Source organism: Diorhabda sublineata, chromosome 7 (genome assembly GCF_026230105.1).
Source record: "Diorhabda sublineata isolate icDioSubl1.1 chromosome 7, icDioSubl1.1, whole genome shotgun sequence".
In the NCBI taxonomy this organism is placed as follows: domain Eukaryota; kingdom Metazoa; phylum Arthropoda; class Insecta; order Coleoptera; family Chrysomelidae; genus Diorhabda; species Diorhabda sublineata.
Window position 1 is genome coordinate 15,538,048 of NC_079480.1, and position 13,801 is coordinate 15,551,848.

At 29.1% G+C, this 13,801-nt stretch overlaps 1 protein-coding gene across 4 annotated transcripts in view; it reads left to right on the top strand.

The window, feature by feature from the left end:
- LOC130446578 (lachesin-like) overlaps positions 1-13,801 on the top strand; it is a 105,522-nt gene that overhangs the window by 65,066 nt on the left and 26,655 nt on the right. For all 4 annotated transcript variants that reach the window (XM_056782930.1, XM_056782931.1, XM_056782933.1 and 1 more), the window contains exon 3: positions 11,243-11,346. In XM_056782930.1, the coding sequence (XP_056638908.1) occupies positions 11,243-11,346 (104 nt within the window). The remainder of the gene's footprint in view (positions 1-11,242; positions 11,347-13,801) is intronic.

Here is a 13,801-nt window from a genome sequence, read left to right on the forward strand (position 1 = left end):
ATTTACGATTTCAAACGACGTCAAAAACACTTTTCGGAGCGACGAATTTTCACTTTTCTAACGTTTATTTGAGTACTGAGGGTGTATGGTTGTTACATGAGAAAAAACCAACCAATTAACCTATTTTTTTAATGATATACATAAATACTCAGAATTCTGGTCAAATAAGGAAAACAATTTCGTAAAAACAAATAAATTATTTGTATGCTTATTAGAAGGATTTTCGTAAAAATGTGATGTATTTTCTTCTCTCAATTATACTTTCCATCTTCTTATCCTTTTTCTATACTGAATATCCCTTGGAAATCTTACTGAATTCCTGCTCGCCCTTTCCTGAAATTAATTGATATTTCCATTAAAGTTTATGGTGATTATTTCTCATTATTAAAAACAGGATTTTCGTAAAAATGCCTTGCGTTGTATTTTCTTCTCTCAATTATACTTTCCATCTTCTTATCCTTTTTCTATACTGAATATCCCTTGGAAATCTTACCGAAATCCTGCTCGTCCTTTCCTGAAATTAATTAATATTTCCATTAAAAGCTTATGGTGATTATTTCTCATTATTAAAAACAGGATTTTCGTAAAAATGTCTTGCGTTGTATTTTCTTCTCTCAATTATACTTTCCATCTTCTTATCCTTTTTCTATACTGAATATCCTTTGGAAATCTTACCGAATTCCTGCTCGTCCTTTCCTGAAATTGATTATTATTTCCATTAAAGTTTATGCTGATTATTTCTCCTTATTAAAAACAGGATTTCCGAAAAATGTCTTGCGTTGTATTTTCTTCTCTCAATTATACTTTCCATCTTCTTATCCTTTTTCTATACTGAATATCCTTTGGAAATCTTACCGAATTCCTGCTCGTCCTTTCCTGAAATTAATTGATATTTCCATTAAAGTTGATGGTGATTATTTCTCCTTATTAAAAGAAGGATTTTCGTAAAAATGTCTTGTGTATATTTTCTTCTCTCAATTATACTTTCCATCTTCTTATCCTTTTTCTATACTGAATATCCTTTGGAAATCTTACCGAATTCCTGCTCGTCCTTTCCTGAAATTGATTAAGATTTCCATTAAAAGTTTATGGTGATTATTTCTTCTTATTAAAAACAGGATTTTCGTAAAAATGTCTTGTGTATATTTTCTTCTCTCAATTATACTTTCCATCTTCTTATCCTTTTTCTATACTGAATATCCTTTGGAAATCTTACCGAATTCCTGCTCGTCCTTTCCTGAAATTAATTGATATTTCCATTAAAAGTTTATGGTGATTATTTCTCATTATTAAAAACAGGATTTTCGTAAAAATGTCTTGCGTTGTATTTTCTTCTTTCAATTATACTTTCCATCTTCTTATCCTTTTTCTATACTGAATATCCTTTGGAAATCTTACCGAATTCCTGCTCGTCCTTTCCTGAAATTAATTGATATTTCCATTAAAAGTTTATGGTGATTATTTCTCATTATTAAAAACAGGATTTTCGTAAAAATGTCTTGCGTTGTATTTTCTTCTCTCAATTATACTTTCCATCTTCTTATCCTTTTTCTATACTGAATATCCTTTGGAAATCTTACCGAATTCCTGCTCGCCCTTTCCTGAAATTAATTGATATTTCCATTAAAGTTGATGGTGATTATTTCTCCTTATTAAAAGAAGGATTTTCGTAAAAATGTCTTGTGTATATTTTCTTCTCTCAATTATACTTTCCATCTTCTTATCCTTTTTCTATACTGAATATCCTTTGGAAATCTTACCGAATTCCTGCTCGTCCTTTCCTGAAATTGATTATTATTTCCATTAAAGTTGATGGTGATTATTTCTCCTTATTAAAAATAGGATTTTCGTAAAAATGTCTTGCGTTGTATTTTCTTCTCTCAATTATACTTTCCATCTTCTTATCCTTTTTCTATACTGAATATCCTTTGGAAATCTTACCGAATTCCTGCTCGTCCTTTCCTGAAATTAATTAATATTTCTATTAAAAGTTTATGGTGATTATTTCTCCTTATTAAAAACAGGATTTTCGTAAAAATGTCTTGCGTTGTATTTTCTTCTCTCAATTATACTTTCCATCTTCTTATCCTTTTTCTATACTGAATATCCTTTGGAAATCTTACCGAATTCCTGCTCGTCCTTTCCTGAAATTAATTGATATTTCCATTAAAGTTGATGGTGATTATTTCTCCTTATTGAAAACAGGATTTTCGTAAAAATGTCTTGCGTTGTATTTTCTTCTCTCAATTATACTTTCCATCTTCTTATCCTTTTTCTATACTGAATATCCTTTGGAAATCTTACCGAATTCCTGCTCGTCCTTTCCTGAAATTAATTAATATTTCCATTAAAAGTTTATGGTGATTATTTCTCCTTATTAAAAACAGGATTTTTGTAAAAATGTCTTGCGTTGTATTTTCTTCTCTCAATTATACTTTCCATCTTCTTATCCTTTTTCTATACTGAATATCCTTTGGAAATCTTACCGAATTCCTGCTCGTCCTTTCCTGAAATTAATTGATATTTCCATTAAAGTTGATGGTGATTATTTCTCCTTATTAAAAACAGGATTTTCGTAAAAATGTCTTGCGTTGTATTTTCTTCTCTCAATTATACTTTCCATCTTCTTATCCTTTTTCTATACTGAATATCCTTTGGAAATCTTACCGAATTCCTGCTCGTCCTTTCCTGAAATCAATTGATATTTCCATTAAAGTTTATGGTGATTATTTCTCCTTATTAAAAACAGGATTTTCGTAAAAATGTCTTGCGTTGTATTTTCTTCTCTCAATTATACTTTCCATCTTCTTATCCTTTTTCTATACTGAATATCCTATGGAAATCTTACTGAAGTCCTACTCGCCCTTTCCTGAAATTAATTGATATTTCCATTACAGTTGATGGTGATTATTTCTCCTTATTAAAAACAGGATTTTCGTAAAAATGTCTTGCGTTGTATTTTCTTCTCTCAATTATACTTTCCATCTTCTTATCCTTTTTCTATACTGAATATCCTTTGGAAATCTTACCGAATTCCTGCTCGTCCTTTCCTGAAATTAATTGATATTTCCATTAAAGTTGATGGTGATTATTTCTCATTATTAAAAACAGGATTTTCGTAAAAATGTCTTGCGTTGTATTTTCTTCTCTCAATTATACTTTCCATCTTCTTATCCTTTTTCTATACTGAATATCCTTTGGAAATCTTACTGAATTCCTGCTCCGATCTTTCCTGAAATTAATTGATATTTCCATTAAAGTTGATGGTGATTATTTCTCCTTATTAAAAACAGGATTTTCGTAAAAATGTCTTGCGTTGTATTTTCTTCTCTCAATTATACTTTCCATCTTCTTATCCTTTTTCTATACTGAATATCCTTTGGAAATCTTACTGAATTCCTGCTCCGATCTTTCCTGAAATTAATTGATATTTCGATTAAAGTTGATGGTGATTATTTCTCCTTATTAAAAACAGGATTTTCGTAAAAATGTCTTGCGTTGTATTTTCTTCTCTCAATTATACTTTCCATCTTCTTATCCTTTTTCTATACTGAATATCCTTTGGAAATCTTACTGAATTCCTACTCGCCCTTTCCTGAAATTAATTGATATTTCCATTAAAGTTGATGGTGATTATTTCTCCTTATTAAAAACAGGATTTTCGTAAAAATGTCTTGCGTTGTATTTTCGTCTCTCAATTATACTTTCCATCTTCTTATCCTTTTTCTATACTGAATATCCTTTGGAAATCTTACCGAATTCCTGCTCGTCCTTTCCTGAAATTAATTGATATTTCCATTAAAGTTTATGGTGATTATTTCTCCTTATTAAAAACAGGATTTTCGTAAAAATGTCTTGCGTTGTATTTTCTTCTCTCAATTATACTTTCCATCTTCTTATCCTTTTTCTATACTGAATATCCTTTGGAAATCTTACTGAAGTCCTACTCGCCCTTTCCTGAAATTAATTGATATTTCCATTAAAGTTGATGGTGATTATTTCTCCTTATTAAAAACAGGATTTTCGTAAAAATGTCTTGCGTTGTATTTTCTTCTCTCAATTATACTTTCCATCTTCTTATCCTTTTTCTATACTGAATATCCTATGGAAATCTTACCGAATTCTTGCTCGTCCTTTCCTGAAATTAATTGATATTTCCATTAAAGTTGATGGTGATTATTTCTCATTATTAAAAACAGGATTTTCGTAAAAATGTCTTGCGTTGTATTTTCTTCTCTCAATTATACTTTCCATCTTCTTATCCTTTTTCTATACTGAATATCCTTTGGAAATCTTACTGAATTCCTGCTCCGATCTTTCCTGAAATTAATTGATATTTCCATTAAAGTTGATGGTGATTATTTCTCCTTATTAAAAACAGGATTTTCGTAAAAATGTCTTGCGTTGTATTTTCTTCTCTCAATTATACTTTCCATCTTCTTATCCTTTTTCTATACTGAATATCCTTTGGAAATCTTACTGAATTCCTACTCGCCCTTTCCTGAAATTAATTGATATTTCCATTAAAGTTGATGGTGATTATTTCTCCTTATTAAAAACAGGATTTTCGTAAAAATGTCTTGCGTTGTATTTTCGTCTCTCAATTATACTTTCCATCTTCTTATCCTTTTTCTATACTGAATATCCTTTGGAAATCTTACCGAATTCCTGCTCGTCCTTTCCTGAAATTAATTGATATTTCCATTAAAGTTTATGGTGATTATTTCTCCTTATTAAAAACAGGATTTTCGTAAAAATGTCTTGCGTTGTATTTTCTTCTCTCAATTATACTTTCCATCTTCTTATCCTTTTTCTATACTGAATATCCTTTGGAAATCTTACTGAAGTCCTACTCGCCCTTTCCTGAAATTAATTGATATTTCCATTAAAGTTGATGGTGATTATTTCTCCTTATTAAAAACAGGATTTTCGTAAAAATGTCTTGCGTTGTATTTTCTTCTCTCAATTATACTTTCCATCTTCTTATCCTTTTTCTATACTGAATATCCTTTGGAAATCTTACCGAATTCTTGCTCGTCCTTTCCTGAAATTAATTGATATTTCCATTAAAGTTGATGGTGATTATTTCTCATTATTAAAAACAGGATTTTCGTAAAAATGTCTTGCGTTGTATTTTCTTCTCTCAATTATACTTTCCATCTTCTTATCCTTTTTCTATACTGAATATCCTTTGGAAATCTTACTGAATTCCTGCTCCGATCTTTCCTGAAATTAATTGATATTTCCATTAAAGTTGATGGTGATTATTTCTCCTTATTAAAAACAGGATTTTCGTAAAAATGTCTTGCGTTGTATTTTCTTCTCTCAATTATACTTTCCATCTTCTTATCCTTTTTCTATACTGAATATCCTTTGGAAATCTTACCGAATTCCTGCTCGTCCTTTCCTGAAATTAATTGATATTTCCATTAAAGTTGATGGTGATTATTTCTCCTTATTAAAAACAGGATTTTCGTAAAAATGTCTTGCGTTGTATTTTCTTCTCTCAATTATACTTTCCATCTTCTTATCCTTTTTCTATACTGAATATCCTTTGGAAATCTTACCGAATTCCTGCTCGTCCTTTCCTGAAATTAATTGATATTTCCATTAAAGTTTATGGTGATTATTTCTCCTTATTAAAAACAGGATTTTCGTAAAAATGTCTTGCGTTGTATTTTCTTCTCTCAATTATACTTTCCATCTTCTTATCCTTTTTCTATACTGAATATCCTTTGGAAATCTTACCGAATTCCTGCTCGTCCTTTCCTGAAATTAATTTATATTTCCATTAAAAGTTTATGGTGATTATTTCTCATTATTAAAAACAGGATTTTCGTAAAAATGTCTTGCGTTGCCTTTCCTGAAATTAATTGATATTTCCATTAAAGTTGATGGTGATTATTTCTCCTTATTAAAAACAGGATTTTCGTAAAAATGTCTTGCGTTGTATTTTCTTCTCTCAATTATACTTTCCATCTTCTTATCCTTTTTCTATACTGAATATCCTTTGGAAATCTTACCGAATTCCTGCTCTTCCTTTCCTGAAATTAATTGATATTTCCATTAAAGTTGATGGTGATTATTTCTCCTTATTAAAAACAGGATTTTCGTAAAAATGTCTTGCGTTGTATTTTCTTCTCTCAATTATACTTTCCATCTTCTTATCCATTTTCTATACTGAATATCCTTTGGAAATCTTACCGAATTCCTGCTCGTCCTTTCCTGAAATTAATTGATATTTCCATTAAAGTTGATGGTGATTATTTCTCATTATTAAAAACAGGATTTTCGTAAAAATGTCTTGCGTTGTATTTTCTTCTCTCAATTATACTTTCCATCTTCTTATCCATTTTCTATACTGAATATCCTTTGGAAATCTTACCGAATTCCTGCTCGTCCTTTCCTGAAATTGATTAATATTTCCTTTAAAAGTTTATGGTGATTATTTCTCCTTATTAAAAACAGGATTTTCGTAAAAATGTCTTGCGTTGTATTTTCTTCTCTCAATTATACTTTCCATCTTCTTATCCTCTTTCTATACTGAATATCCCTTGAAAATCTTACTGAATTCCTGCTCGCCCTTTCCTGAAATTAATTAATATTTCCATTAAAAGTTGATGGTGATTATTTCTCCTTAAACACTTGTTTTTAGAATTAGTCACGAATTTCCAAACCGACAGCGATTTAAGAGAAAAAAAAAGACCATTCCATCTCTGCACGTACCTTTATGATGACCCTTGTGAAAGGACGAAGGATGCACTCCAATTTGTTCCAAAGCATGAGTTATTCGTCTCGAATTGGTCAGCGTCCTCGAAATGAACAAACTTTCTAGGTTATATATGCCAAGGAAGATGATTTTTGTCAGAGAAACATTCTACAATCATTTCGAAATTTTCATGAAATCACGAAATCCGGAAGAATGTACTTATGTGAATAATATGCGTAGTGTTGAAAATTGGACTTAATCAAACGTTTTTTATTTGAGTTACACCTTTAAAATGCATACAAGGGTTGCTACTTGAGCTTTTAGATACGCAAATTAAAATATTTTCATGTCTATGCAAGATTGAAGTGAAAGCCTCAATCTCATACCAGTTTACTAACAGCTCTGACATTTTCAAACTAAAGTAGAGATAATTATAACTAAAAAAAAATAATTCGCGAATTCTGGAAGTTAAAATTATCGATAAATGAAGTTATTTACTTACAAATGTTTTGTGTGGATTCTATTCCTGTTTTTTTTTGTATAATTTTCTGAAAATAATATTTAATAGAACCTTTTGATATCGAGATTCTTTGAGTCTACAAGGATTTCAGAAAAATTTCATTTATTTCTCAATTATCCACATGTTTATTTCAAAATTTCCAAATCTCTAATTTTTTACGTTTTCTTCAATAAACCATTCGGATAATCAGCGAAAACTCACTCACCAAACGCTTATTGTTGAACTGTGAAAAACTAACAACTTTCCAAACACCACAAACTTAATCAAATATCTAAAAGGCAATCAACTGTATCATAAATTGTAAACAACTGACATGTCCCCTATTTATGAAGACCCCGCGTGAATTCGCCGACTTTTAAAACTCCATTCTAGCTAGACAGGGCAGGCATAAGCACTTTATTCGTAATAATATTTATGTACTTGCAAACCAAAAATAAACCCAAGAAATAGATATAAAGAAGGAACAAGAAATATTGTAAGATAAAAATTGAGAGTATTTAACATAAATATCGATTTGGTGATCTTCGAAAATAGTATTTTCTTCACTTTTCCTATAAACTTGAAGGATATTTCTCATTCTCTATTACTTTCTATTCAAATTTTCGTAGCAATTATTTTATGAACCCCTATACAGTGAATATTTCCATGCTTTTGTTGTATAAACGATAAAGAAGGAAAATTACTCTGTGAGAAACTCAATTTAATACAGTAAATTCGCTCTTTGCTGGTGTCAAACGTTTAGTACAGATGTTGTTAATATGTTGTTTGTTGTTTCTTATTTTAATCTGTGGAATAGAGGGTGTTGTATTTGGTAATGTCGAGACGATAAATATGTACTAGACTTTATTTTGTTACGTATTACGATGTGATTAATGATACTGACACCGAAATTAATATTTCTAAGCTATAAACAATACTGTAATGACATTAATTTATTACAATAGCGATTTAAGTAGGTTTAAATCAACATTAGCGTAAACAAGATACAGTTGTTTATTTTTCTTTGTATATTTTGGTATCAATTTAAAATTCTTCGCGTGTTCGCAAAATGGAAATGAAACAAAACGTTTTATTAGCATCATTTCGTTCTCGTATAAAAACTTTTTGACATATTATTACCTAAATTTACGACAAACTCAAGTATGTTACGAGAGACAAAAAACATGAAAGAAAAAATATACACCGCATTATGTTTTTAGAAATTGATATATCACTGGATTTTGTTGAAAATCTGGAGAAAAACAAAGAAAGTTAAGCTTTTTTTTCATTTCAAAGCTTTATATTTCTTAACAGTATCAAATTGTCTTAGACTAACCATAGATGCATACAATATTGATAAAGTTTTGCAGAAATTTAGCTCATTTTACTTATTATTTAATAAAGATTGTTCCAACAGAGAAAACATAAAAATTACAAAACCATAATCACTTTTTATTTTCATACACGTCATCTCTTCAATATAGCCATTAGCTGCGACATCACCTCATCGACATCATTGTTGGAAAATCTTTGACAACTGAACCATTTTTTCAAGTCTGGGAACAACAAATTATCCGAGAGGGCTAAATCCGGCGAATAGGGTGCATGAAGTAGAAATTCAAACTTTAATTCGTTAATTTTGACCATTACAATCCCATATCTGTTATATGGGATCTGGTTCAATATCATGATAAAACAACACTTTTTACTAGCCGTTTTTTCTTGATTTCTTCAAGGAAACGTTGCAATAAGTTCGCATAATACTCTATGTTAATAGTTTTTGTTTTTTCAAGATAATCGATGGAAATTATCCCACGCGTATCACAAAAAACCGATGCCTGAAGATGGAACGCTGTCTTTGCCTATTTGGAACCGGTTTACTTACTTATTTTTCTTGGGATATAACTACGTTTCATCCCTGGTTATAAAACGACTTTATTTATGTGAAATATGCTGTTTTCTCATGGTTTTTATTCCAATTTTTAGTTTGAAATGTCTACTATATCTGCTAGCTCGTGCAACTTCAAACGACTATCAGTTAGTTGACCATAGTTGCTGGTCTTTGCAGGTAGTAAACCGTCGTTCAAAATCTGCTACTCATTATTTTACCGTTGAGGTAGTTTGACCCCGAGTAAAACCTAGATCAGCTTTAATATTGGTCGGGCTAATGCCTTTCAAATTGACCCATTGAACAACGAGGTGTTCTCAAACTTGAAACACCATCCCTAAATACTCCTGGGATCATCCTCGTACAATACAAAAGGCCTTGAAACTTACCTTTCACTTTGAAATGAATGATTTGCGGGTAGACAATTCAACTTTCAATAACGTTGATTGTTTTCGGAAACGATTAAACGAAATTTGTACGAATGTAGTTAACGTTTAGTATAAATAGAGGATGATGAAAGGATTATTGTATAAAACCCGTTCAATCAACTATCATTTATTGGGAAAGGGATCAAACGTTATCCTTTTCGGAACCAATAGTCGTTTCATTTTCTAGTGAGATTAGTATTTCTTTATTTGATAAAGTATTCGCAGAAAGAACATTGCTGATATTAGAAAGAAGAAAGTATAAAATGATAAAATACGTTTTATAATTCTATAGATGACTTCCAAATTTCTTTTATAGACCAACGTCGATAATTTTGAAGGAGAGGTGGATTCTCGATTTGTAGCAAAACTAAAAGTTCTAGAGGAATAAAATTATAGCAAAGTTGTAGTTAATGAGAATATTTGTATTCACACTTTTTTTACATAACCTCAAAATTTATGTAAAATATCAAATTAATCAAACTTTTCTTTACTTATCTTACAAAAAGGTTTTTGACTAGATTCGTTGGAAACTAACCTTTTTATACTTTATACATACATTTCTTTTCAAGAAGCCAATATTTTGATTTTGATCATTTTCCGATATCAAGTCAAAATAAGGTAAAATTTGAACAAAAAGTATGTGTGTAACATAAAAAAGTGAGTTTTCACATAGATTCGTGGGTTTTTTTCTATAAAAGATGAAAATCAAATAAAAAATCTCAATTTTTCACATAAATTTTGAGGTTATGTGAACATATTGTATTTTTAGATATCTCAATATCCTATAGCTTTGTTTGCCAATTTTTCTCTACAAAATGAAACGTTTTTTAACCTTAAAAATTTTCCGTTTTCCATTTTCCGACCTCGAATCACCCGTATATAATTTTCCCTTTCGTTTTCATCGTATTTTCTTCTTCTCCCATTATCTTTTTGTCGTTTTTAAGTCCTCCATTTCGTTAATATTTCTATCAACTTTTTCATTTAACCACATCCGGGTGATTTTCATATCCTATTGTCTTAAAAGTTTCAAATACAAATTTTTATACGGTATACACACTGTAATACGAAAAAATTCATTTTGATTTGTGTAATTTTTTGATATCAAGTCAAAATAAGGTAAAATTTGGATAAAAAGGAAACAAATTATGTTTGGAACGTAAAAAAAGTGAGTTTTCACATAGTTTCGTGAATTTTTTTCTATAAAAGATAAAAATCAAATGAAAAATTTCGATATTTCACATAAATTTTGAGGTTATGAAAAAATATTGTATTTCTATATCTCTTAATATCTCACAACTTTCCAGTCCTTCATTTCGTTAATATTTCTATCAACTTCTTCATTTAACCACGTCCGGCTGATTTAACATCGTTTATTAATTTTTGTAATAATATTCAAATTCAATATTGTTAGGATATTTGTTTGATTCAAATCTTCTTGTCAACTGCAATATCGTCTATTCAAACATCGCTTTAGCATTAAAATAAAATCTCGATTAAATAACTTTTATTTCGCGAAAGTTTTCATTTCAAAATATCAACATACCTTGAACTGTCAGTAATCCTTTATATATCTTCGCATATCCTTACTCGCTTCACGGACTACGGAAGCGAAATGTTCACATGCCTTTTATCTCTTCCTCGGTAATCCCGTCACATCCTCTTTACAGACGAAAATGGATAATATCTTTTAAAACATTCTTGTGTCTTGTTTGTTGCAGATTTGGCTTTTCCGCGTTTCTCTGAACCCATTCCCAACGTTACTGTCACAGTCGGCAGAGACGCTTTGCTGGCGTGCGTCGTCGACAACCTCAGAGGATTCAAGGTAAGATTGAGTTTCTTTTGTTGTAAGAATAGTGAATGAATTCCCCATGAGATGTAAGGGAATTTTATTAGTTCAAAAATGATGGATTATTTCCAAGTTTAAATTATCCAATAGTTTTAATAGTGAAGAAAATCACTGTTAAACAAGTAGAAATATGAAGAAGGAATTGATGACATAACTTATGAAGAAGGAAACAAAGAAAATGCGAAAGAAATGATGATGGAAAGAAGATTTAAACTAAAAAGGAAATTTGAGCAGTAGATAAATGTTTCAACAAGTCTTGAGATCAAAAAGTGAGTGCCAATATAGCCTACAACAGTTTTAAGCAAAAAATGTTCCTAGGATTTTTTTAAAAACATCAACAGTTTTTTATTTAATCGCGATTGAAAACTTTTCTTGAAAATAACCACGTTTTTAATCGATTTTCACGAAGAATCCATATACTTTATATTTTATCAAAAAAGCTTATAAGAAAACAAACAAATTGCTTTTTTAAAATTTTCTTTAGGCATAATATAAAACGAACTATGATTTATTGCATATTTTTGTATTTATATCGAACGAAAATTTTTTTAAATTCAACGTTAAATAATGAAAAAACGGTTAACTTTTCGAAGTAATTGCAAACGATATTTTTCAAAGTACTTTCTAAAAGCTTTAAAATGAGAGCTAATAGAAATCTCTAGCATAAAAACTAAGAAAGATGTAGCTTAAATAATATCGATTTATATTTTTATTGTAGAAAATAACTTCAAATTCGCCCTTAGTAATAGTACCCCAATGTCAATAAATGTATAATCCAGTAATTATTTACTTTATTTGTACAAAAATGATAATTTCTGGAAGTTTGAACGATTTAGAATACATAATATCGAGAGAAATTATGTTTAAAATCGAAAGATCATTTGCGAAATTTTTAAAAACTTCTCATATTTCTCAAAATTTTTAAAAAAACTATAGGATATACATCAAAATTGATAAGAAACAAAAAGTTAGTATTTTTTTAAGAAAAATTTATCTTTTTTCGAATTTCTAATAACTTCTAAAATAACTGAGATATGACCTTACAAATCGTACCCTAATATATGACTCTTACCATTTTTGAACCTTTTAAATGTGGCCCTTTCTATTTTATTAGAAAAGCTTATAAAAAAACAAACAAATTGCTTTTTTAAAATTTTCTTTAGGCATAATATAAAACGAACTATGATTTATTGCATATTTTTGTATTTATATCGAACGAAAATTTTTTTAAATTCAACGTTAAATAATGAAAAAACGGTTAACGGAAAAATTTATCTCCTTTTGAATTTCTAATAACTAACTGAGATATGACCTTATAAATATATAAATTTTCTATAAATCTACGTTTTGAGCGAATAATTTGCTCTAAAATTGACAAAAATATGACAAATTTCTAGTATAATTAAAAATGTTTCCCCATAACACATAATTTTTAAGGGTATGACATTGTGCAAATCTTATAAACACTTTTTCCATTTTTTTTATAAGGAATCATTTATAAGGTTTGAAAATCTTAAATACATAATATTCAAATCAAAAGAGATAAAAAAATATAAATAATTATATCAAAAAATTGTATAAGTAAATAAATAAATATTATTTCCAATTTTTTCGATATAAGGGATGTTTTATAAAGGTTTAAGATTTGAAATGCAATATATTTAAGTTGAACACAATCAAAAAAAGTCAATTCAATATAAGCTACCACAAAATAATTAAATAATATTTTTTAATTTCATATTAACCGGGGATGATTTATAAGGAATGGAATACATCAAATAGGGCTTAAATATTATATAAATACTATATTAATGCATTAAACAACTTTGAATCAAATCTTAAAATCATGTTTCTACTCATTAAATGCTTTAATTTATGATTATTTGCAATAAGGGGTAGTTATAGGGTAGATTTTGAATATAAGGGTAATAAACTAATATGACAAAAATATCTATCAGTTTGTTCTTTTCTTTAGATATATTGAGAAAGAAGAAGATTTACGTTTAGAATTGGTTATGATTCTCATTCAAATTATTTCTGCTATTTGATTTTCAATTTAATGTTCGTCTTTCTGGATTTTTGAAGGTGCGAACTGCCAGCAGGGGTCGATTTTGAAGTGATAGATAGCTCGAAGTCGGATTATTGAATCCGCGACTCGATTTCTTTGTCTTCTTGATACCGATTTTAGGTCCTAAATGTCTGAAAATAAACTCAATTGATCGCTAAAATAAGTTCTTAAACTAATATTTAAATTGATAAGAAAATAAATGGTGAATATTCTTTTCATTTGAATGAATGAAATTTTTAATTGAATAAAATTCACTGATACACCGCTACTGGCAGAGATGTAACAAATTATTGTTTCAATATTTCAAACACCCCAAGGTCTTTATTCTGTTAGACATTTCGTGTTGAATGAAAGCAGCGTTTG